Source organism: Cricetulus griseus, chromosome 7, assembly GCF_003668045.3.
Source record: "Cricetulus griseus strain 17A/GY chromosome 7, alternate assembly CriGri-PICRH-1.0, whole genome shotgun sequence".
NCBI classification, from domain to species: Eukaryota; Metazoa; Chordata; class Mammalia; order Rodentia; family Cricetidae; genus Cricetulus; species Cricetulus griseus.
This window is the reverse complement of record NC_048600.1, coordinates 13,442,774-13,467,094: the sequence shown is the minus strand read 5'-3', so window position 1 is coordinate 13,467,094 and position 24,321 is coordinate 13,442,774. Positions and strand designations below refer to the sequence as shown.

General features: G+C 51.9%; 2 protein-coding genes across 6 annotated transcripts; both read left to right on the top strand.

The window, feature by feature from the left end:
- The first annotated feature begins 5,023 nt into the window (after nt 1-5,023).
- Emilin1 (elastin microfibril interfacer 1) lies at nt 5,024-12,531 on the top strand. 2 transcript variants are annotated; one of them, XM_027424498.2, is made up of 8 exons: nt 5,024-5,656; nt 6,512-6,637; nt 7,049-7,269; nt 8,251-10,176; nt 10,603-10,719; nt 11,148-11,165; nt 11,295-11,432; nt 11,835-12,531. In XM_027424498.2, the coding sequence occupies exons 1-8, from the start codon at nt 5,487-5,489 to the stop codon at nt 12,170-12,172; spliced, it is 3,054 nt and encodes a 1,017-aa protein (XP_027280299.1). In that variant the 5' UTR covers nt 5,024-5,486; the 3' UTR covers nt 12,173-12,531. The 2 variants fall into 2 exon arrangements, with proteins under 2 accessions (XP_027280299.1, XP_027280300.1); XM_027424499.2 differs by having other exon boundaries at nt 5,529-5,656; nt 6,494-6,637.
- A 261-nt stretch (nt 12,532-12,792) lies between these two features.
- Khk (ketohexokinase) lies at nt 12,793-23,624 on the top strand. Of its 4 annotated transcripts, XM_027424500.2 has the most exons (9): nt 12,816-13,281; nt 16,331-16,447; nt 18,311-18,445; nt 18,639-18,773; nt 20,594-20,666; nt 21,786-21,932; nt 22,924-23,012; nt 23,092-23,249; nt 23,338-23,624. In XM_027424500.2, exons 1-9 carry the CDS (start codon nt 13,190-13,192, stop codon nt 23,421-23,423), a joined length of 1,032 nt encoding a protein of 343 aa, XP_027280301.1. In that variant the 5' UTR covers nt 12,816-13,189; the 3' UTR covers nt 23,424-23,624. The 4 variants fall into 4 exon arrangements, with proteins under 4 accessions (XP_035303858.1, XP_027280301.1, XP_027280304.1 ...); XM_035447967.1 differs by lacking the exon at nt 18,639-18,773 and having other exon boundaries at nt 12,793-12,930; XM_027424502.2 differs by lacking the exon at nt 18,639-18,773 and having other exon boundaries at nt 12,823-13,281.
- The last annotated feature ends 697 nt before the right edge of the window (nt 23,625-24,321 follow it).

The following is a 24,321-nucleotide window of genomic DNA, read 5'->3' as shown; positions in this document are numbered from 1 at the left end:
TGGGTGAAAACCCAGACGTGTTTTCCCCAGGCATTCCTCCCTGAGTTGGTGTGTCCCCCAGCTCTGCCCTGAAAGAATGATGTCTAGATTTTAGGATTACACGTTATTATGCTTCATGTCTCCTGGAAAATTGGAGTAGATCCAAGTTCAACCACTTAGGTATGCTATTGAATCAGAATTAGACTATAGTTTTAAAAGAAGCTGTACCTCAAGAGAAGGCCCAGAAAAGTGCTTCAGTTTTCAAACCAGCTGAGCCAGGTGCATAGCATCCTGGACAACCACAACTGAAAGACAACTCCATGACTTGTCATTGTCATTTTATTTATTTCCTAGTAAAAAAGGAAATAAGCCCAGAAGCTGGTTTAACAAGGTCCTACAGCTGGCTAAAGACCCTGTCATCTGTTCTTCCTACCCCCACCCCCCACATTAGATAGGATCAGGAGGTTGTCCAAAGGTCAGGGACAAATGTGAAAAGATTTATTTTAGAATTACCCAGAAACATCTTTCACCTCCCTTTCCCTTCCTGTGCCTAGGTCACTGAGTCTTTATCAGCCTTCAATGGGTCATTTGGCCTAGTGCCTAAAGGAACTGAAATAAAAACTGGCCTCAGGACTCAGCTAAGAAATGACAAAGCTTGATTAAAAACCCTGGGTGGAAAAGTGTGTGGGAAGTGAGGCAGGCTAAACCTTACCCTGATAGGATTTGGGGAAAGTGGTGGGAAGGTACTTACAGAAGTTGATCTAATTATATGATGGCTTTGTTGTTGCAAACTTCAATAGGACTTCACTATGTAGCCCAGGCTGGTCGAACTCAGGATTCTCCTGCCTTTGCTCCCTGGTGTGAGTAAGGACAGGACATGAGGCCAGGGTCAGATTTGAGAGTGAGAAAGCCATAAGATTTGGGAAAGGAGGGGGACTGGCCCCTGAGTCCCAGCACCTAAAGTATTATACCTGGAGAAAGACCTAGAAGGCACACACACACACACACACACACACACACACACACACACACACACTGGTTGCATTTGGGCAGCCATGAAGTCTGGCTTAAGACTTCTCAAGAGCTTAAATTCCCATCTGCATTGGCATGACACAAGGCCCAGTTCACATGATTCCCCTTCTTCCTGCCCAGCATTTAGTCCTTTAACAGACAGCTTTAGATATAAAATGATCCTTCTATCTGGAGCCGCCTGCCACCCTGGCTCTGGGAACTTCAGTTCATTGCTAAATCAGTGATGGGTGAATGAATTAATTGCTAGTATGGCTAAGATCTCCCACAGGCACTAGGTCATCAAAAATCCCCTACCTTACAGATATTACAAAATAGACTATGACTTACTACAGGGAGTTAGCTTTTTTTTTTTTTTTCTGTGAGCAATTCTGGCCAAATACTTTGGGAAATTGTGGCTGCCCTCCAATACTACCACAGCAATGCCTCTGCCACCATTATTACGACCAGCGCATCCTAGCCAACACTGGTCGTCATTGCAGCTTGCTTGCTGACCCTGAGGCCAGCAATGGGAATTTTCTTTGACAGTGAATGGTGAGTTGGAGATTTCACAAACAATTCATGTCACATCCTAGGCCTTGGCTCCTAATTACAAGGCAAAGTGAAATGCAACCTCCTGCAATGACTTTTCAAAGCCAGCAATCTTTTACTCAATACATTGAAACTGTACAACAGGGTTTCTGACACAAGAGCACAGGAGAGGGACTATATGGCAACTGGTTTTCTGTTTGGTGTGGTATTTTCTTTTTTTTTTTTTTTTTTTTGGTTTTTCGAGACAGGGTTTCCCTGTGGCTTTGGAGGCAGTCCTGGAACTTGCTCTTGTAGACTAGGCTGGTCTTGAACTCACAGAGATCCACCTGCCTCTGCCTCCCGAGTGCTGGGATTAAAGGTGTGCACCACCAATGCCCAACTTGGTGTGCTTTTTCAAGACAGGGTTTCTCTGTGTAGCCCTGGCTGTCCTGGAACTCGCTCTGTAGACCAGGTTGGTCTCAAACTTCACAGAGATTTACCTGCCTCCCTGCCTCCCTGCCTCTGCCTCCCGAGTGCTGGGATTAAAGCTTGGCTGATTTTTTTTTTTAAAGGTTGTCAGTGGTCCCCTGAAGGGAGAGGAGAAGAAAAACAGAAAACGCATACTGCAACCAGGGCAATCTGGAGGGGAAGCCGGTTGGTTGCTGCCAGGGTCAGGGCCTACAACTAATGCAAAGACAGAGAGACAAGGCTCCCACCTCCCACTGGCAGACCCCTGAAACCAGGGCCTCCTGGAGCACTTCCTTCAAATCTTCCTGTGGGCGGGCCCCAGCCCCCTGAAGAGCAAGCAGACTTCTTTTTTTGTTTTTTTTAATTATGTATATAACATTCCACCTCCATGTATATCTGCACACCAGAAGAGGGCACCAGATCTCATAATGGATGGTTATGAGCCATCAAGTGGTTGCTGGGAATTGAACTCTGGAAGAGTAGCCGGTGCTCTTAACCTCTGAGCCATCTCTCCAGCCGGAGCAAGCAGACTTCTATTGGTTCTAACCTGTTTTTTTTTTTTTTTTTTTTTTTTTCCAACACCTTGGCCTGAATCAGTATTTCTTCTAGTCACCAAGGTCACATGCTAGGTCTGTGGCTCTCAGAATCATGGAGAGGAGTTGGTGACATTCATTCTCATGGCTTGCAATTATGGTTCCCAGAATGCAGGTCTGCATTTCTAGACAGTCATTTCTCCTCCTCCTCCTCCTCTTCTCCTTCTTCTTCTGTCTGAATTTTAACTAATTTCTAGACAGTTATTTCTCCTCCTCCTCCTCATCCTCTTCTTCTCCTCCTTTTTCTATCTGAATTTTAACTATTTTCTAGACAGTTTCTTCTTCTTCTTCTTCTTCTTCTTCTTCTTCTTCTTCTTCTTCTTCTTTCTTCTTTCTTCTTCTTTTTCCGAGACAGGGTTTCTCTGTATTGTTTTGGGAGCCTGTCCTGGAACTCACTTGGTAGATCAGGCTGGCCTCGAACTCACAGAGCTCCACCTGCCTCTGCCTCCTGAGTACTGGGATTAAAGGCGTGTGCCGCCACCGCCCGGCCTAGACAGTTATTCTACTAGAGTGTCTTACTCTCATTTTTTTTCCCAGTATGTTCAGACTGAAACAGCCTCTCTTCCTCTAGACCCTACTCTTCCAACCTCCCCATTTTAGCTCAAGCTCTGGAACATTCTGTGGTGTTTCCTTTATCTTCAGTCACCAAGCAGACATACCCTCTATTTCTTTCCATGGCCATGAACACCCCGCACAACCCCTCTGCATCACTTTACAATGTGGAGTTTGGAAGAGGCCCTCGAGAGTAAAAAGACTCCTAGTGATGGTATGAAATGTATTCAAAGTTACAAGCTCCTGAAACTGAGACTAACGTCCTCGTGACCTCACTCTGGGTTCATTGTTGTTAGTCCAAACCTTGCAATCCAACAGACTTATCAATCATGGAAGCCTCTCTCTCATTGGCCCATAATCTACCTCTTTTGACTTCTGCCCTGCTTTTACTTGGCAATTAATAGCTAACAGATGTGGAATGTATTTATATCAGCACTCAGGAGGCTGAGGCAGGAGGATTACCACAAGTTCCAGTGTTTAAAAAAAAAAAAAAAAAGAGTGAACATATACTAAGTTCTGGGCACTATTCTGAAATGTTTTAATTGTATTAATCCTCACAAGCCTAAGATGGATGAGGTTATATTATCCCTGTGTTTGAGGAAGAAACTGAGGCGGATCATGTTCCCTGAGCCTGAATTCTCTGCCTGTCCCTTGTCTTGTCCTTCACTCCTCCCTCCTTTCCTCCACACACTGTTCAAGCTCTGCCTTTTCCAGCAGCTTTTCCTCCTACCCCCAGCAGCCAGCTGTCTCTCCCCTCCTCTTAGCCAGAACACACATCATCACTTTGTCCTGGCCTCTTGGCAATTGGTCTGTCCTGCCTCTGTGGCTGTCTGTCTGGGGGCCCTGTTCCTTTCTCCAAAACCCAAGTTGTTCCTTAATGGACAGTGACAGACTTTTAGGCTTGCCTTTGCAACCCCGGCACCTCTCCAGTGCCTGGCACACAGCAGCCTCTTGTTGCTGTTGTCTGTCTGGTACTGCAGCTTCCCCCTTCTCGTCCCCTGGGAGTGGCAGGTCCAGAAAAGAGGCAGCAGTCAGCTCACCAAGAGCTTTCTGTAGGTAACAGAGAGGTTGACTGACCTCCAAACCAGAGAGCAACCAAGTCTTACCTCTACCATCACTGTAATCATCCCTCCTGGTTATAGGGTTATAGCCTGACCTTTACCAATGGCAGTCATTGTACAAGAAAAGACGGCTCTTTGTTTTCTGATTCATTCCTCTTCTCTTCTCTTCTCTCTCTCTCTCCTCTCTCCTCTCTCTCTCTCTCTCTCTCTCTCTCTCTCTCTCTCTCTCTCTCTTTCTCTCAGGTTTCCCATGTCTCCATGGAGTTCTTTCCCCTCACACCCCCCACCTCCTTTTTTTTTTTTCCTGAGTCACTAGAGTCGCCTAAAGTCTAATCTCAGCCGTGTTATTGACTTGCTGTGTCACCTTGGACAATGAACTGCTTTCTCATTGTGAGCCTCTAAAAAGAGGCAGAAGGACCCAAGGGTGATGAGGTCCTGCTGAGCCCCCCACGTGTGCTACTCCCTGCCTTCCTCCTGTCCTCAGGGTACCTCTCTCTTCTTCTCTCAAGGGTCCTGTTCTCACTGACCCAGGGGAGCTGGGACTCTGGCGCTGGTTCTGGTCCTAGACACCAGCTCTGGGCCTCCTATCCAGATTTGGCCCCAGCTCCATGTGGCCTGTCTGAGAGGTTGGCCTCAAGCCCGGCGGCAACTCCACATTTCTCTGTTTTTCCTTTTTTTTTTTTTTTTTTTTTTTTTTGCCCCCCTCTTTCCCGGAGTTAACAAGAAGCAGATGTGGCGCACGATGGTTGGAGAGGTGGGGGAGGAAGAGGGAGGCTGGACCGCCAGCCAGACAGGGGGAAGGGAGGAGAGAGAGGGGAGGGGAGGGAGGAGGCTGGCCCGCCCATGGTCACTTTTGTGCCTCTTAACAGCCACAGGGGCAAAGCTCTGTCATCCTTAGGATCAGTCACCAGGGAACAGAACAGGGAGACGAGAAGAGGGCCAGCTGGAGCCAGGGGGTGGAGGCTCAGGAAACTGCCTCTGAGAGGGGCAGGGACCAGGCACAGGAGGCCAGGGGCCCAGAGAACAGACTCCCCTCAGAAGTGCAGAAGAGGAGAGCGGAAGGAACTGAGGGAGGGACAGACAGGAGCCTGAGGAGGAAAGAGGAGGGGGATAGAAGGGTCAGGCCTAGCAGCCAAGGAGGAGGCGTGTGGCTTGGGGGCTGCAGGCAGGAAGCTAGGACTGAACTGGCTTAGCGGGCTGTCCCCTGAAGCAGCGGCATCCCGTGGAGGCGCGGGTCTAGGCACCAGTGGTCAAGTCGGGATGTGTCTCTAAGGGCGGCAAGGAACACCTCACCATGGCCCCCAGTACCCTCTGGAGCTGCTATCTCTGCTATCTGCTGACCGTAGCCACGAAAGCTGCCAGCTACCCTCCTCGAGGTTACAGCCTCTACACAGGGGGCAGTTCGGCCCTCAGCCCCGGGGGACCCCAGACCCAGAACTCTCCACGGCCTGCCAGCCGCCACAGGTAAGAAAGACTCTGTGTTCCCAGCCAGGGCTGGAGACTGTGATCAGGAAAGTCCTCAGAAGTTGGCAACCGGCTATACCTCTAATGCAATGAGGAGGAGCATGAAGACTCCCACTCATCAATGGCCCTCACATATGGCCTTTCTCTGGGGCTTTGGTGGCCTAAGGGGGATCAGCTTACACCCCTCTTCCCTATGAAGACTTGCAGTTGGGTGCCCAGGGAAACTGCACTGAGGGGCATGGACCAGACCTTCTTGCCAGCTGTGTGCCAGCCAGCTCTGGATCAGGCAGTCCTTTTGTCCTTCTCTAGGGCTTCCTCAGTCCCATCTGCTAATGTATAACTCCTCCTGCGCTGCTCCCTCTGGCTCCACAGCAGCCCACAGATGAGAAGCCAGTGTGAATGGGGCCAAGAATACAGCACCGCAAACCCCAGGGGCACAGACTCTGTCGGTGGCTTATTCTCTACTTAACCATAGGCCTGACATCTGCCTGCCCCTGCTCTCCTCCTTGAGGGGTGGGTGGAAGCACCATGTGCAGAGGATTATTTCCAGTATCCCAGTTGTTTGGGGGCTTGAGACAAGCCCAAGGAAGGGCAAGAGGGCCCGTGATTTCCCTGGGTGCCTAGGACCCCACAGTCATGAGGACTGACTTCTCTGTGTGTTTTTGTCATCACACCCTCCCTGTCTTGAAAAGCTTTTATCTATGGTGACACAAGAAGTGGATTGGGGGCTACCCTCTCAAACCCCTCACTTTCACTGTCCTCAAGGCCCCTTCATCTTTTGACCTTCCTTCAGCCTCTGGGCCCACCAGGGCTTGTGTCTTTGGTCCTTTGGCCCAGGTAGGGTTGTGCCTACAGGAACTGGTGTGCCTACGTGGTGACTCGGACAGTGAGCTGCGTCCTTGAGGATGGAGTGGAGACCTTTGTCAAGCCAGACTATCAACCCTGTGGCTGGGGCCAGTCCCAGTGTCCCCGAAGTATCATGTGAGCCCCCCAACACTAAGGGATTGGGTCCTCAGTGTGAGCTGGGCAAGGACAGACAACTGGTAGCTACTCAGGGTCTCTTTACAAATCAGGGGCAGGGGGCAGGACAAACCAATCAGACTGTTTTGAGAAGGTATTAGGGTCCTGGCTCAGCTGGCGAGCTGCTACAAATGTACCTCCCTTGTCTGCAACCTTCAGGCCTTCTGTTGGACAGGTTGTCCTCATAGCAATGAACTCTGATTCTAGCACAGGGAAAGGGGAGGAAGAGCCCAGATTTAACTAAAAAGCTGATAGCTGTCAAGTGAGCAAGGCCACACACATACTGGCTAGAGAGTGAGAACAACCTGAAGAACAAGGTGACTGACAGAACCAGAACCGAGAAAATACAAAGCTTTCCTTTCCTCTGGCCAGGTACCGGAGCTTCCTTCGCCCTCGCTACAGAGTGGCCTACAAGACAGTAACAGACATGGAGTGGCGGTGCTGTCAGGGGTATGGGGGCGATGACTGTGGAGAGGGTCCTGCTTCTGCTCAGGGCCCTGCACCCTCCACACCACACCCCCGGCCCAGGCCTGTGCGCCCCAATCTGTCTGGCTCCAGTGCAGGCAGCCACCTCAGTGGATTAGGGGGAGAAGGTGAGTCCACAAGTTACTAGGGTTGTAACTTGTTACAAGTTACTGGGGTGGTAAATGTGGGGCCTGACTGTGGAGGGAAACCTCTGTGCTCTAAATTAGGAGGCAGACAGAAAGGAAGTAATGACGAGTCTGAGATTCTGAATGTGTTTATGCTTTCATGGTCTGAATGTGTGTGGTGGGGGGGATAGTGGGGGACAGGAGTGAGGGTAGATTGATTGAAAGACCTGAAAACCTAGAGCCGAGTAAGAAGACATAGAGAGGATTTACTCACATACGCCCTCTCGCGGCCAAGGTCCTTCCTAGTAGGAAAGGCTGTGGGAGAAGTGGGGAATTCCTTTGAGAAACTCTGTCTGTCCTCATTGAAGATGGTTAAGACTACAAATCCTAGCATGCATTGCACCTGACTACAGGTCCCACACCCCATTCTGGCCCCTGGAGACTGCAGACCTCCCTAATGCAATAGTCCCTGTTGCATTTTCTTTCCTCTTGTGTGTATGTGCTAGGCTAGGCACACCGGATGCCCGCTCTTTTCCTGCCAAAGAGATAACTGAACTATAATTATGGAAACAGGAACTTCTGGCTGACAGGCTAGCCAGCCAGCACCCCAGCAGGCTTGCTGCAAGGGCTTCTTGTTTGTCCCTGTGGTACTGTTAGGGAAATGCCCAGTCATTGCTACAGTGGAATGTGAAGTACTTCACATTCCCATTTTGTACTGTTTGACAGCCCTAAGAGGGAGGACACACGGTGTCATTCTCATTTCCCAGATAAGACAACAGTTTCCAAGCAGTCAAGAGGTCCTAAGGAAAGTGGAAACGATGTGGATAGGTTTGGTGGCCAGATGATCTGGAGTTGAAATTTGAAACGGCCATTTGTTAAACTTTTTCTCTTGCCCAAATCATCCAAAGGAGAGCCCCTGACTCTTGCTGGAGTTGGGGTAAGCAGGGCCTGGAACCTCAGTCATCTGCTGTTCTCTCTCTTCAGGTCCCGGGGGGTCAGAGAAAGTGCAACAGTTAGAGCAGCAAGTACAGAGCCTCACCAAAGAGTTGCAAGGCCTTCGAGGTGTCCTTCAGGGAATAAATGGGCGCCTGGCAGAAGATGTACAGAGGGCTGTGGAGACAGCCTTTAATGGGAGGCAGCAGCCAGCAGATGCAGCTGCCCGTCCCGGTGTGCATGAGACCCTCAACGAGATCCAGCATCAGCTGCAGCTCTTGGACAATCGCGTCTCCACCCATGACCAGGAGCTGGGCCACCTTAACAACCATCACAATGGAGGCGCTGGTGGAGGCAGCAGGACCCCAGCCCCTGTCACGGGCCCTTCTGGCCTCAGTGAGGAGGTGTTGAGGCAGTTGGAACGGCAGCTTCAGGAGTCTTGCTCAGTGTGCCTGGCAGGGCTGGATGGCTTCCGCCAACAGCAGCAAGAGGATAGGGAGCGGCTGCGGACACTGGAGAAGATACTGTCCTCCGTGGAGGAGCGTCAGCAGCAGCTCGTGGGATCTGCCATGGCCAGGAGACCCCATCAGGAATGCTGCCCCCCAGAGCTGGGTCGGCGGCTGTCAGAGCTGGAGCGGAGGCTGGATGTGGTGGCTGGGTCAGTGACAGTGCTAAGTGGCCGCCGAGGCTCTGAGCTGGGGGGAGCAGCTGGGCAGGGGGGCTACCCCCCCGGCTACACCAGCCTGGCCTCACGCCTTTCTCTCCTGGAAGACCGCTTCAACTCTACTCTAGGCCCCTCAGAGGAGCAAGAGAAGGACCGGCCTGGGGGACCAGGGAGGCTGGGCCACTGGTTGCCTGATGCTCCAGGACGGCTAGAAAAGCTGGAGGAGCTACTGGCCAACGTGAGCAGGGAGCTAGGTGGCCGCCTAGGTCTGCTGGAAGAGCAGGTTACAGGGGCTGTGCAGGCTTGTGGACAGCTCTGCTCTGGGGGCCCCGGGGAACGGGATTCTCAGGTCAGTGAGATCCTCAGTGCCTTGGAGCGCAGGGTGCTGGACAGCGAAGGCCAGCTCCGGCTGGTGGGCTCAGGCTTGCACAAAGTTGGAGCGGCAGGGGAGGCCCAGCAGGCCATGTTGGAGGGACTCCAAGGGATGGTGGGCCAGCTGCAGGAGCGCATGGATGCCCAGGAGGAGACAGCAGCAGAGCTCTCGCTGCGCCTCAATCTTACAGCAGCCCAGCTAAGCCAACTGCAGGGTCTGCTGCAAGCCCGTGGAGATGAGGGCTGTGGGGCCTGTGGTGGTGTCCAGGAGGAGCTGGGCCGTCTGCGGGATGGTGTGGAACGTTGCTCCTGCCCACTATTACCTCCACGGGGCCCTGGAGCTGGTCCAGGTGTTGGAGGACCAAGCCGAGGGCCTCTGGACGGCTTCAGTGTGTTTGGTGGCAGCTCAGGCTCGGCCCTCCAGGCCCTTCAAGGAGAACTCTCTGAGGTCATTCTCACCTTCAGCTCCCTCAATGACTCACTGCACGAGCTCCAGACTACTGTGGAGGGCCAGGGTGCTGATCTGGCCGACCTGGGGGCCACCAAGGATAGCATCATCTCTGAGATCAACAGGCTACAACAGGAGGCCACGGAGCACATTACAGAGAGTGAGGAGCGCTTCCGAGGCCTGGAAGAGGGCCTAGCACAGGCAGGCCAGTGCCCTAGCTTAGAGGGGCGATTAGGCCGTCTTGAGGGAGTCTGTGAGCGACTGGATGCTGTGGCTGGGGGACTACAAGGCTTGCGTGAAGGCCTTTCTAGACATGTGGCTGGGCTCTGGGCGGCACTACGGGAAAGCAACAGCACCAGCCTCACACAGGCTGCCCTGCTGGAGAAGCTGCTTGGGGGCCAGGCAGGCCTGGGCAGACGGCTTGGTGCCCTCAACAGTTCCCTGCTGCTCTTGGAAGACCGTCTGCAGCAGTTTAGCCAGAAGGACTTCACTGGTGAGGACAAATTAAGATTTGGTTAAGATGAATTAGAATAACACTTCATGAAGGGATCCCTCTTCAAGCCCTTCCTTGTACCCCTCCACCCTCCAACAGCCAGCAAGAAGGCCTAGTCTCATCTGCCTCCTCTGCTCTGCCCCCAATGTAGCCCTTACTGCTCCTCTGGGAGGTTGAAGTGTGTCTTCAGGGAAGTGTGTCTAGTTCCCTGCCATCCCTCTGGTTGCTTGGATGGGCCTGTGAGTGGAGCTGGGATGTGGCTTGTGCCTGTCAGTCAGGTGATGCCTGCAGTACTAGGGGCCCCAAGTCTCCTTAAGGTCCTCCAAGCCCATCTGTTTCACCCATCTCTCTACCTGTGGAGCCACCTTTCCTATCAGTTGCTAACCCCCTTTGCAGATCTCCTTCAACTTGGTTTTATCACCATAGGGCCTTCAGGCAAAGCTGGGCCACCTGGGCCACCTGGGCTACATGGGCCTCCAGGCCCTGCAGGCCCTCCAGGACCTCCTGGCAAGGATGGACAGAAGGGGCCCATTGGACCACCAGGTATGTTGGCCGAGACCCTTGCTACAAGCCAGGGTTGCCACTGTCCTGGCAGCCCCAGCATAATATTCCACATGGGGCTTGACTGAGAAGTAGAAAGAGTTGAGGAAATGGAGGCCCCCAGAGTCCAACAGTGAGTAGAGAAGAAAATGGCTAGTAGCTGAGATGGCCATTTGGCTACTGGGTATCTTGGTCTCCCTGCCACATTGCAGATTAATGCTCAGTCTACAAGGGCCATCTGGGGTATGAACAGCTCAGGGCTAAGGCTTTGGCCCCGCAGCTGCACAGGTTGGACCTCACTTACGCTTTTCTTGGTACCTCACTCCTGCCTGGAAACACGCCTAACACTCAGCACTGCAAGACAGCAGAGGTTTGGTGAGTGGCATAGTGAGAGATGTGCTACTCACTGTTGTCTCTCTTTCTTCTCACAGGGCCTCAAGGTGAACAGGGTAAGTTCTCTGTAGATGTGGAAGTGGAAATGAGCTTGGGGCTGGAAAAGGAGTCCTCAGGCAGCCTGGGCATCGGGAAGGGGGCTGGGGTTATGAGCATCCGTTCTAACACTCACTACCCTTATTCAGGAGTGGAGGGAGCTCCAGCAGCCCCCGTGCCTAGAGTGGCATTTTCAGCTGCCCTGAGTTTGCCTCGGTCGGAACCTGGCACAGTCCCCTTCGACAGGGTCCTGCTCAATGATGGAGGCTACTATGACCCAGAGACAGGTAACCTAGTAGGGCTGGGTTGAACAGTTGAGGAAATGGGTGAGGTTGGGCGGTGCTAATGCCTCATTCATGCCTCGGTAGACAAGTACATCTTTTCATTTTGTAATTTAGACTTTTATTCTCTCCATGCATTTTCACCACAGTTGGGTAAGGAGAGGGTGGGAAGGGAAGGAGAGAGTCACACCACAGATTTTTATAGGGACGGGCTCCAGCATACGTTCTGCAGTAAGTGCTGGAGACGCAAGGCGGATCCTCTGAAGTGTGAGGTCCAGTGGCCTGACTGACTGTGAAAGGATCGGTAGGCCTTTCCACAGTCCAGGAGTACTGTACCCCCTCCCTCCCTGAGAAACCTTCCTTGTCCCAGACACTGGCTCCCCTCCTGACTGTCATCCTTGTCCCCAGGTGTATTCACCGCACCGCTGGCGGGCCGCTACTTGCTGAGCGCTGTATTAACTGGGCACCGGCATGAGAAGGTGGAGGCGGTGCTGTCGCGCTCCAACCTGGGCGTGGCCCGCATAGACTCGGGAGGCTATGAGCCGGAGGGACTGGAAAACAAGCCTGTGGCCGAAAGTCAGCCCAGCCCCGGCGCTCTGGGAGTCTTCAGCCTCATCCTGCCGCTGCAGGTCGGAGACACTGTCTGCATCGACCTGGTCATGGGGCAGCTGGCACACTCGGAGGAGCCGCTCACCATCTTCAGCGGAGCCTTGCTCTACGAGGACACAGATCTTGAACAGGCGTAGACAGGGTCGGCCCGACCACCCAACTTATCTACAGAGGCCGCAGAGCCACCTGGATCAAGGCTCCCGACCACGGCCGAGGGAGGCGGGGCAAGGCCGGGGACCACACCCCACTGCGGCTCAGGCGTCCAGAGGGCCACTCCTCACTTCGTGGTCTCTGGGACCTAAGCGTCTCCTCTTGACTCGTGGCCTCACTGCCGTCCCCACCAGAGCCCTCTCCGGAACCCGGGCTGCGGAAGAGGAACCTTCCCTCGCACCCCTTGCCTCCGCAATCCTCGGGGTCCAGGGCTTTCCCGAGCCCGCACCGCCCTACTAAACTATTCAGGAATAAAGACACTTATTTTTTTTTTCTACAAAACATAGCTATTCTGCTCCGGTACATGTTCGGGGGTAGATAAGGTTCAGGACGGGAGGAGACAGAGTCCTACGGAGGGAACCCTGGCTGGTAGTCTCGAGGTGCGCGCTCTGCCAGGGCGCCCTCGGAAGCAGCCTCAGGGCCACGGCCGCCGTTCCCCAGTGGCCGCCAGGGGGCGCAGGGCCAGCACCACCACGCTGGCTGGCAGCGTTTCCCATCACGTGACGCCCGCTGGTCTGGCTGGGGCGGGGCTTCGACTGGGAAGGGTGGGCCACAGCGGCGGGACGCGGGGAGGAGCGTGCGCTTCGATGCTCCTCCTGCGAAGGAGGGGTTTCGGTTGCCAGACCCGGCTCCTCCCGGTGGTCCAGGGTCTGGAGTCAGCAGCAGGTGCAGAGGGACCGGAAAGGTGATGCATTAGTGCGTTTCCGCTTTGCATTACTGGGACTGCTTGGCCGGACTCAGTCTGACAACTGAGGCGGAGAAGTGAGAGGTTCTGCCATTGGTCGGGTTAGGTAAACCTCCTCGCAGCTGCAGGAGGAGCTCCGCACGCGGAGGAGGAACCAGGGCAGCCCCTGAGAATCTGGGACACCCTCCTTCAGTAGATCAGAGGCAGAGCCAGCAGGAATTCCCTCTGCTTGGGGGTAGGAAGCTTGGGGAGCAGCCTCATGGAAGAGAAGCAGATCCTGTGCGTGGGGCTGGTGGTGCTGGACATCATCAATGTGGTGGACAAGTACCCAGAGGAGGACACGGATCGCAGGTAGGGGCGCCCAGGCCCCTCGGAGACCCCAGGGCCGCAGTAGCCCTGTCTTTGTGCCTGTCACTGCTAATTGGCTACTAAGCGAGGGATGTTGTCCTCCTGGTGCAGTGAGACGGGAGTCCAGCCTGGAGTGCGAGTGTTCTCCTCCAGGGGCTCTCAGCGGGAGTGAAAGCAGGAGACTGGTGGCCATTAAAAATAAGACCAAGGGAGCCCGGGCGTTGGTGGCGCACGCCTTTAATACAGCACTCGGGAGGCAGAGGCAGGCGAATCTCTCTGAGTTCGAGGCCAGCTTGGTTTCCAGAGCTAGTGCCAGGATAGGCTCCAAAGCCACACAGAGAAACCCTGTCTCGAAAAACTAGCCAACCAACCAAACAAACAAAAATAATAAGACCAAGGGGTTTTGTTGTTTTGTTTTGACGGGGTCTTGCTGTGTAGCCCAAGCTGTCCTAAACTCCTCCTTGAGCCTCTGGAATTAACTGGAGTGCAACACTGCGCTTGGATCATGACTATTATAGCTGCTTCCCATCTCAATCCTAGGACTGTGTGGATCGTCAGAATCTTTGGTTTAGACACTGGGCCGAAATTATTTTTCCCTCACAAGGGCACACAGAGGAGCCAAACTTTCCTAAGTTCCCTGCCTGCAACCCCAAGCCTATGCACTTCTAACTTACTTAATAAAACACGAGGTAGCTAACAGTGAGTGATATGCGCAATTAAATCACTCACAAACATTTCAGCCTTGCCTAACTCAGGGTTGGCTGGCAGTGTAGGCAAATCTGGAGCCTGTCTGGATTAGATAGGGAGAAACTTGGCTCAATTTTTTCCTGGTGCTAAGTGCCAAAAGGAATCTACCAGAAGTCTTTATACAAAGATGGGCGAACATCTTAGTGGATGTTCTCAGAATGTCCACCAGTTATTGTGGTGCAAACTTAAGAGTGTCCTTTCACAGTTTTTATCTTTACTCTTGATAAGGGCCACTCCACTGTGCTGCCATGCTCTGAAGTCATGGCTATGGTGTTGAACACTGGCTTTCTCTTGGTGGGTGAGGTCTCATGTGCTGAGCAATGCTGATTATCTCTTGGCTATCCATCGTCTCAGCAAAGAATTGGATAAAAGCAAGTTCAAGGCTGACCTCTGGCAAGACACTAGAACGCTGACAGCAATGAACTTACAGAGGTGGGGAGGCTGGGTGCTCTGGGTTTTGGATCCACAGGGAACTATCCCCTGTGCTGTCTCAGGCTCCCCGGGAACTGTGAAAGCAACTTTCTGATCCTTTCCTTCGATGAGGGAGACAGCTGAAGATTTGGAGGAGCCGAACTGTGTTTACCAGGCCACACACTTAGCAAGTGGCAGAACAGTGATTACAGCGCATGTCTCCAAGTTCAGTGTGCTACTCCAGCTTCGCTGCCTTAGTTGTCCTGTCCCTGTTGCTGCCCTGCTCCTGGAGTTTAGCCTTTGCTTTGAGTTACTTGATCAGAGGTTAGAGCCCTTGTCAGGAGTACAGGGTGTTTAGTTGTGTAGACCCAAGCTGCTTACCAAGGTAGAGCCACCCCTACAACTTGGTGCTCAGTGGAGAAATCAGGCTCTCTCTCTCTTTTTAAAAAAAAGATTTACTTTTTTTAATGTATGTGAATTTTCTGCCCACATGTGCGCACCACATGCAATCCCGGTGCCTGAAGAGGTCAGAAGAGGGCACTGAATCCCCTGGAACTAGAGTTACAGACGGTTGTGAGCCACAATGTGGGTGCTGGGAGTTGAACCTGGATCCTCTGCAAGAACAAGAAGTGCTCCTAATGGCTGAGCCACCTCCCCAACCCTCCTCTCTGTCTCTTATTAAATGACTTACTTGTTTTTATTTTATGTGCACTGGTGTTTTGCCTGCATGTGTGAGGTGTCAGATGTCCTAGAACTGTAACTACAGATAGTTGTGATCTGGCAATTGAACCCAGTTCTCTGGTAGAGCAGACAGTGCCCTTAACCACTAAGTCATCTCTCTAGCTCAATATTTCAGATTTATTTATGTGCATGAGTATTTTGTCTGCATGTATGCATTTGCACCACTTGCGAGCCTGGTACCTACAGAGGTGGGAAGAGGACTTTGGATGCCCTGGCGTTATGGATGGTTGTGAGCCACTGTGAGGTGCTGGGAATTGAACCCTGGTCCTCTGCAAAAACAAGTGCTCTTAACCACTGAGTCATCTCTCCAGCCCTAGGCTTTTTCTTATTACAGGAGGACATGGGTATTCCAGGCTCCCAGTTCCCCAGAGATTGTATTTGAACCAGAAAATATGCTTACCACATTCTGCTAGAATTGAACACTCCATTCCCTTGAGCTTGTTTAAAGGCTAAGAGAAGGGGAACCCTTTATCCCCTGCTGATAGAACAGGTTCCATTTGGAAGGTGGATACTACTGGAGGTACCTCTGGAAGAGCCATTTCCCTTGTTTGTCAGGTTTCTGCCCTCGGGATGTACCCCACTTTGCAGACCTGTGGTGCTGCATAGTATCCCTGCTTCAGGACTCTGTTGAGTCTCCCAGAAGAACAAGATTGAGTAGGACCCAGTCCTTCCTGATATCTCTGCCCCTCCTGACCCAGGGACTCTCCAAACTTGGGGTTCACAGTCAGAGATGACCTGAGAGATGTCTCCTGTTTCCCAGAGTGCATGCTGAGGAGAACCTTCCAAAAGAACAAAACAAAACAAAACTCCCCATGCTGTGCAGTTCTGAACTGCATAACTTGAAGTTTCAGTGGGACTTTGAAGGTTTCACTGTGACATCTCATTGTGACTAAGGAAGAGATTAGGAAGCCCTCCAGTTAAGCAGTTTTCCTGGCTCACTAAAAACAGGTGGCTGCAGCTACACTTGAATACAGACCCACATCCCAGCCCCGTCCCACGACTGAGTCTCAGCAGCTCCATTTAGAAAGCGAGCTGAAACAGGTTCATCCCGGCTCTTGCATTCTGTGGACTCCTACACAGGGGACTGAGGTCGGTCCTGCTTCCCCCAGGACAAGTCTGCTGAGGCTGCAGGGATGCACCTTGTGCTTTACAGGTGTCTGTCCCAGAGATGGCAACGTGGAGGCAACGCGTCCAACTCCTGCACTGTCCTTTCCTTGCTTGGAGCCCGCTGTGCCTTCATGGGCTCTTTAGCCCCTGGCCATGTTGCTGAGTAAGTTCAGGAGGGCATACCTGTTGGGGGGATGCTTGCCTGCAGGGTACAGGGAGAGGAGAGTTGTCTGAACCCTGGGTGGGCAGGATAGAAGAATGTTTGGAGGGTGGTGACCCACAGGAGAGTCCCAGATTCCCTGATCCTCCTGGGGTGGTATATATGCTGTTCGGTTACTAACCCCACTCCTGTAAGGGTTCTATTTCCACAGCTTGCTACAGAGCCTGCTTAGGCTGCCCACTGCCTCCTTCCTTGCTTCCTGTAGACTCCACCTTTGCCCTTCTCATGGCCCATATCCTTGCTTTGTCTGATGTAAAAGGCAATTAGGGACATGCTGTATATACCATTCCCTGCCTCAGAGGCATCCAGCATCCATGGTCACAGGATGAAGGCCCACAGTTGAGGATTAGGGCCACTGCTCGTGTCCTCATTGTAAGTACTAAGTGTACATGGCTCAGGACATCCTGAGGTCACACACTAACATTGGGCCTCAAACCCATTTGCTATGGAGGCTGCAGTCCATAAGTGACCCACGCGCCTTTTCCATGTCAACTGCAGCAAGGACCCAAGAGCCCTTTGACTCCTGGCACTGTCAACTCAGCACACATTTATCGGGAGGTGTGTCCATACTTTGCCCACTGCGGGCACTGGGGCAGACTGCCAGGTTTCTGAACTGTAAAGCACAGCCCTTTGATCCCTAGTTTGAGGGGGATGTTGCCAGTCAAATTCCCAGTCTATGAACTGGAATAAAGCTAATAGAGTAAGAGATCTTATCCCAGAGGTGGGAGAGTAGTTCCTTCCTAGGTGGAAGCAGCACTCTGGTTCTTGCTTAAGATGGTGGATGCTCCTTCATGGAGCAATCATATTGGTGGGTGAGCCATTTAGAATTCTCTCTATGTATTCAGTAAACATTTAATGAGCGCCTACCATATGTCAGGCACTGTAAGTGCAAAAAGTCAGTTAGCAAACCAAACCATATTTCTAGTGCTTTGGGGGAAACTATTAAGGGACCCTTAAGTTTCAAGTCAAGAGATGATGCTCTGTGTAGGTCCTACGACTCTGTCCAGCTTAGGTGCTACTGAAAGGGAGGTCTTCTCACAGTGAGAAAACCCAGGACCACTGGGTCACTGGGCACAGCTGCTTTCTCTGGGGTTTCCTGGGAGGAGTGGGACCAGCCTCTTTGCTTTCGGAGTTGGACTGGTCTTGAAGAGATGTCTCTAAGCTCATTCTAAATAGAGTGCATTATGTGAAATCGTCCTGGACCAGGTGCACATTTACAGACCTCTCACAATTGCACCAATTCATTGCCCGTAGGGGTTGGTCCAGCTTTGAGAAGCCAGGAGTGAACAGGTCCCTTAGGCAGCACCACTTCCTGGATGCTCAGCCTGGCGAAAATGTAAGATGAGGTACCATGACAAGATTGGAAGGGACCCCAGAAAGCACCGTGCCATGAGGATGAACACGCAGAAGGCAGCTGGGAGCAGTGCAAAGTATCGCCCTGGTGATTAATTATTAATTCTGTCTGGGCCATGCATGAACCAGGCCACAGGACTAGCACACAATTAGTTCAATACAGGCTCTAAGCCCCAAATCTACCTCTGTCTAGCTTGAAGGGTGGGGGCAAAGATTTCCAGTGTGAACTGGACTGAAACTGACCTGGAATGTTCTTTCCTACTTCTCTGATGTCTGGGCTCCGCAGCCTGCCTCTCCTGCCCCTTGCCATTATCACCTGTAGCGAGACTGAGATTGCCAGTTCCCTCCTACTTCCTCTGCTCATCGCCTTGCCTTTCAGGGTCTCGGGGGGGCCTCCCTTCTAGTCCCTTAAACTCTTGTCAAACTCCCTTCCGGGTTACTCCGCCCTGGCAGTTTTGTCCTGGATGACCTCCGCCGACATTCTGTGGACCTACAATACGCGGTCCTTCAGACCGAGGGCTCCATCCCCACGTCTACAGTCATCATCAATGAGGCCAGCGGTAGCCGCACCATCCTGCACGCCTACAGGTCTGTACACCTGTCTGCGCTTTGCCAGCTGCTGCCGCTGCCATCACTAGACTACACTCTCAGGACAGGAACCTTCTTTCAGAGGCCCGTGTGTTCCGGTGCACCCTCCCCACTCCTGGGGGAGGTGTAGGCTATGTGTAGCTCTAACCTGTGTCTCCTTGCCCTCTCCCTGGCTCGGGTCCCTCCCCCAAAGCTTCCTGGTGGCTGACTTCAGGCGGAGGGGCGTGGATGTGTCTCAAGTGGCCTGGCAGAGCCAGGGAGATACCCCTTGCTCTTGCTGCATCGTCAACAACTCCAATGGCTCCCGTACCATTATTCTCTACGACACGTAAGGGCCCCTTGGCCTTGCCCTACCACAACCCACCAATCAATGCCCTGTCTTACCACGGGGCAAACCAACTGCTTTCCATCTGTGGCTTCTCTACACCAGAAATTGCCCCCATGCCAAACGTTTGGTAATTTTTGAATTGTTTTCAATTAGGGGGAAAGAGAGGTGGGAAGGGGTCAGCTCTGCCCTGCTTGGTAATTTGCCCTTGACCAGCACAAGGGTAGGCAAGCAGGCAGACCTGTAAAAAAAAAACGTAATTGATGACATGATTGCTTCATAATTTGTCAATCGGCAGCCTGGGAGATGGGAGAAAACCTATACAAAGCCTTGAAGGGCTAAGGGACCCACAGGGATTTCTAGGGTCAATCCCAGAGTTTTTGAGCCTGCAGCATGGCATCATGGAGCTGAGGGTTAGGCCCCTCCAAAGGTCCTGGTATGGTGAAACCAAACATCACACACCATTGGTAGCCACTACTGAAGGAAGGGGAAAGAGAATATCAGATCAGCAGATTAGGACTGTCTGATGTGATGCAAACATACACAGAAGAGCATCCCTTCCAGGTCCCATAGGTGGGCCTCCACCCTTATCTCTCCCAGTTGCCTCCTGAACAAACTCAGAGATTTAGTTTACCAAGAACCCAGTACATGGCAGGTACTGGATAAGGACTGGTAGAGGGGACAAGGCTAGGGACCCCAGGGTTCATGCTGTCCTCACTACCTAGCATGACTACTGGACCTAGGTAGGCTATGTGTATCTCAAAAGTGAGTGGGCATTCACATATTAAAGGTGACTTTCAGATTAGACAATCTTTGTCATCTACCTGTTAAGCAAGCGATGATTGGCAGCAACTCTGCTCAAGGACGCAAATGGTACTCTCAAGCAGGGAGAAGAGGAGCCAAAGAAAAATGTTTATTGCCTCCTGGCCTGGGTCCAGGCATATTCACATACATAGCTCCAACTGCAGCAGTCCCAGGAAGCCAAGCTTTCAGTCCTATGTGCCGATGGGAAAGCAGCCCCAGGAAGGCCCAAGCCACTAGCAAAGTGGACAGAAGGTTCCACATCGCTACAGAGAGTATATAGGCTATGCAGCCAGGGAGCGTCGAGACTTTCCTGGGTCTCCACACCTAGACCAGTCAAACATGAACTCAGTCAAACATGAACTCTTCCCTCAGAGTGCCGCCAACTTTGACCTTGGGGATGAAGTCAAGGTGTTAATGTCACTGGCAAGCTCCCAGCTAGAGGATGTCATTAAAGAGAGCTCCTGGCAGGGCGGCCTTGGACTTTGTAATTCGCCGGGCCATTGCATGCTGGGAGCTGTGTACTCCAGCGAGTGGCCTTCTGGAAAATGTAGTCTCTTGCTTAGAGCATTCCGGGGCACGTGGTTTCCGAGAAATGCGGCGGGTCGGGACCGGGGGTTGTCATAGGTTGTAGTTTTTTGTTTTGTTTTAAAGATTTATTTATTATGTATACAGTGCATGTCAGAAGAGGGCACCAGATCACATTACAGATGGTTGTGAGCCACCATGTGGTTGCTGGGAATTGAACTCAGGACCTCTGGAAGAGCAGTCACTGCTCTTAACCCCTGAGCCATCTCTCCAGCCCAGTTGTAGTTGTTTTTAATCCTTAGATAACGTTAAAGCCCTCAACTCAGAAAGCGTACCTTAACCAAGTGGGACAGAGCTCAGGCTAGGCCTCAGAGCCCTGTGCTTCCTAGCTTCCTGCCATGCTGCTGGTATCGCTACTGGGCACAGGGTCCCCAGCCGTCAGAGATCCTGACCCTGGCTGACCTCACCACACTCCTTCCTGTCTTGGGATGTAGGAACCTGCCGGATGTGTCTGCTAAGGACTTTGAGAAGGTTGATCTGACCCGGTTCAAGTGGATCCACATTGAGGCAAGCCCTGCCCCATCTGTGTTTCTAGGGTCTCAGCCCGCCAGACGCCTGTGCATTGTCAGCCTCTTCCATGATTTGTTTGAACCATGAAGAACGGTGGGGATAATGACTAGCCCTTCCCCGTTCTTCTCCACTCTCTCTTATGTTTTCCTATGAGGAAACTGGGGTGCAGAAAGATCGGGAGCTACAGCACCATATAGGCGCAGGCACCAGGCAAAAGTCGGCCTCTGCTGGCTGCTTAGGAGTTGACTTCTTTTTACTTGTGAGGAAACAGGAAGGAGAGGGCCTGAAGGGAATTAGAACTTTCTTTCCAAGGGAGAAGTTTGGGGATCCAGGTGAGAAGTCCAGGGTTGTCGTTTGACTTAATGTGGGTTCTCCTGATGGCTTTCCACCTCCCCGCTCCCTCTTCTTCTCCCTTCTCACCTCTTCCCTCTCTTCTCTTTGTGCTCTCTCCCTCTCCTCTTGCTCCCCTGTCTGTCTTTGTTTTGTTGTTTGTTTGTTTTGTTTTTTGAGATAGGGTGTGTTTATGTAGACCAGGCTGGTCTTGACTCAGAGAGACTGGACTGACTTAGTCTCTGAATGCTGGGATTAGAGGAGTGGACCACCACACGCAGCTTCTCTATGCTTTCTTGCTAGTTTTTGCCACCAATCTAGGATCTTACTATGTAGGTCAGGTTGGCTGGGAATCCACAGTCTCCTAAATGCTATGGTCACAGATGTGCAATGTCCAGCATCTTTTTATTATTATTATTATTTTGTTTTTCTCTAAAACAGGGGTTCTCTTGTAGCTTAGGAGCCTGTCCTCAAACTTGCTCTGTAGATCAGGCTGACCTCAAACTCACAGAGATCCATCTGCCTCTGCCTCCCAAGTGCTGGGATTAAAGGCGTGTGCCACCAATGCCCAGTTGGCATCTTTTATTCTTTGGTTAGTTTCATTTTCGAATTGAAACTTTTGGCTGATCAAGTCTCCAAGGCCCATGACAGTCCTAGAATCATGCAGCTCCAATGGGGTTCCAACCCAGCTTCCTCCAATCCTTCCCCACCTCACCCAGAGCTCCATCAGGGAGGGAAGAAGGGACTCTTAGCAGCTGGACTCTGAGCTTCCCTGTCCTGCCCCAGGGCCGGAATGCATCGGAACAGGTGAAGATGCTGCAGCGGATAGAACAGTTCAACTCCAAGCAGCCTCTGCCCCAGAGAGTCCGGGTGTCAGTGGAGATAGAGAAGCCCCGGGAAGAGCTCTTCCAGCTATTCGGCTATGGTGAGGTGGTAAGTGCCCTGTGGCTTCTCTTGGCCATCTCTAGCATACTGGGTTCTTAAGAGAACTAGAGAGGATCCTTGTCCTGCCTACCAGGCTCTGAGTGACAGCTTGGCAGATCCTGGTAGGTCACAGCTCCTGGGTTATGGTAGTTGCATGTAGCCCAGAAGTAGAATTTTTCTGCTCAGGTAACTGCATAGGACTAAGAATGGACAGGGCCCAGATAGCCATTGGCATCGCCTTGCTTGTCTCCCTCAGTCTTTTCCTCTGCAAAACCAAGAAAGGGGTGAATCTTTTCTCTGAGGTTCCCAGTTTTGGCTTTTTTGTTTTGTTTTGTTTTGTTTTTGTTTTTTCCCACGTAGGTGGTAGGTTGTGAGAGTCAGAAGCAATGAGAAGAGGGTGGAAAGGAGACTGTACAAGGAAGATTTATTCAGGGCTGTGTGTAAAGGGAATTTAGGCGATAATCCCAGCATCATAGCTAAAGCTCCTGGGACACTGTCTAGATGCTATTGGTTGGCCTTGGTGCACAATTTAAAAATATGGTAGGCTGAGCCCCACTCCCCTAGAGCTATCTCTAGGGACTCTAATATTAAGCCACTGTGGAGAGAGCCCTAGAGCCCTGGTTGCCTTATTTTGCAGATGAAGAAACCCACTCTGAAGGGTTTGGCTGTGTGGGGAGCAGACAAAACTGAGTCCACTCTTGAGAGCTAGCCTGGTTTGAATTCACCTCAAGATGGCGCTCCAAGCTCTTTTTGGGTTTTGAATTCCCACAACCCATAATAAAAATACCAGGGCCATCCGTGTCACAGTTATAAGGCTGTATTTGGCACAGCTTGAACAAGCATAAAATGCATTCCTGTGGGATGCGTTCCTGTGAGATGCCATGCTAGGCATTTGCGTGACTAAGTTAGAAGAGCTGTGCTATAACCTGGAGGCAACACTGGCCGTAGTAGTGAGTGACTCCTTAGAGGTGGCTGCCAGCCTCTCTTTCACTACCCACAGGTGTTTGTCAGCAAAGACGTGGCCAAGCACCTGGGGTTCCAGTCAGCTGCGGAGGCCCTGAGAGGCTTGTATGGTCGTGTGAAGAAAGGGTGAGTGGGGATGCCAAGAAGGGACCTGAGGGGCCTGGGGGATGAAGTGGATTAACACCCATCTGAGTGGGTCTTACAGGGCGACACTCATCTGTGCCTGGGCTGAGGAGGGTGCCGATGCCCTGGACCCTGAGGGCCAGCTGCTACACTCAGATGCCTTCCCACCTCCCCGAGTAGTAGACACACTGGGGGCTGGAGATACCTTCAATGCCGCTGTCATCTTCAGCCTCTCTAAGGGTGAGTCCCTCAGCATGGGATCAGGGCAGGACTGGGCTCATCACTGTGCCCAACACCAGGCTAACCCAGCTACTTGTCCCTTCTCCAGGAAACAGCATGCAGGAGGCCCTGAGATTCGGCTGCCAGGTGGCTGGCAGGAAGTGTGGCCTGCAGGGGTTTGATGGCATTGTGTGAGAGGTGGGTGGTAAGAGGCACCGGCTCAACATCCCAGAGGCTGGCACCATTGCTTTCTCCACTTCACCCATCCTGGCATCCAGATGCCCTGTTCTCTGGGCAGGTGAAGACTGTGGAAAGAACTCTGTGTCCATATTTCTGTATACATCCAACTCCATTCTGCAGATACTCAGAGCAAATAAATCTTCCCCTAAGCCAGCATTGTCTATCTGTGCAAGTGGTTTTTGTTGTTATCATCATCATCATCATCATCATCATCATTATTCTCTGTATGAGAGAGGGTCTGGTCATACAGCCCAGGGTTGGTCATGAGCTTGAAGTCCTCCTGTTCCAGCCTTCCTGTGCTGGAATCAGAGGCCCAGCCCATTTGTCCTTTTTGATACTCGGGCCACTCTGGTTGAGATTCCTGAGGCTTTGGTACACAGTCCTCCATCTTTTTCTTTTTCTTTTTTTTTCTTCATTCTTCAATTTAGCCCCACCCACCTACACCCAGAGGAGAGGCTACACTGGTTAAAGCAGTAGGCATGCTCCAGCCATGCCATCAGCTGTCCTTAGAGGAATTTCCAGGAAGGTAGGGACCTTGAGCCATCCAGTCCATGGAGGACAGGCCATCTTTCTCTAGAACAAAGCAGTAGAAAAAGAGCTCCCCTCAAGTTATGTGAGAACCTTCTTTCTGGGTCCATGGGTCTCTCTCTCTCTCTCTCTCTCTCTGTTTTTTTTTGTTTTTGTTTTTGTTTTTGTTTTTTTTTTTTGCCAACTGTCCCAAATCTCAAATTAGAATCCATCCCTGGAATGTCACCTGGATCTGATCTCCTCAAGGAACAGCAGCGTTCCATGTCAGGTTATATTTGTGGTTGAAATACCAAACTGAAATACCAGGGAGCTCAAGGTAAGCTCT

Bases quoted from the DNA above. Each gene is read 5' to 3' on its own strand.
- Emilin1 (XM_027424498.2), top strand. From the start codon at position 5,487: ATGGCCCCCAGTACCCTCTGGAGCTGCTATCTCTGCTATCTGCTGACC. The intron at 5,657-6,511 runs GTAAGAAAGACT...TTGTGCCTACAG, and splicing joins CGGCCTGCCAGCCGCCACAG to GAACTGGTGTGCCTACGTGG. The intron at 7,270-8,250 runs GTGAGTCCACAA...CTCTCTCTTCAG, and splicing joins CAGTGGATTAGGGGGAGAAG to GTCCCGGGGGGTCAGAGAAA.
- Khk (XM_027424500.2), top strand. From the start codon at position 13,190: ATGGAAGAGAAGCAGATCCTGTGCGTGGGGCTGGTGGTGCTGGACATC. The intron at 13,282-16,330 runs GTAGGGGCGCCC...TGTGCTTTACAG, and splicing joins GAGGAGGACACGGATCGCAG to GTGTCTGTCCCAGAGATGGC. The intron at 20,667-21,785 runs GCAAGCCCTGCC...GTCCTGCCCCAG, and splicing joins TCAAGTGGATCCACATTGAG to GGCCGGAATGCATCGGAACA.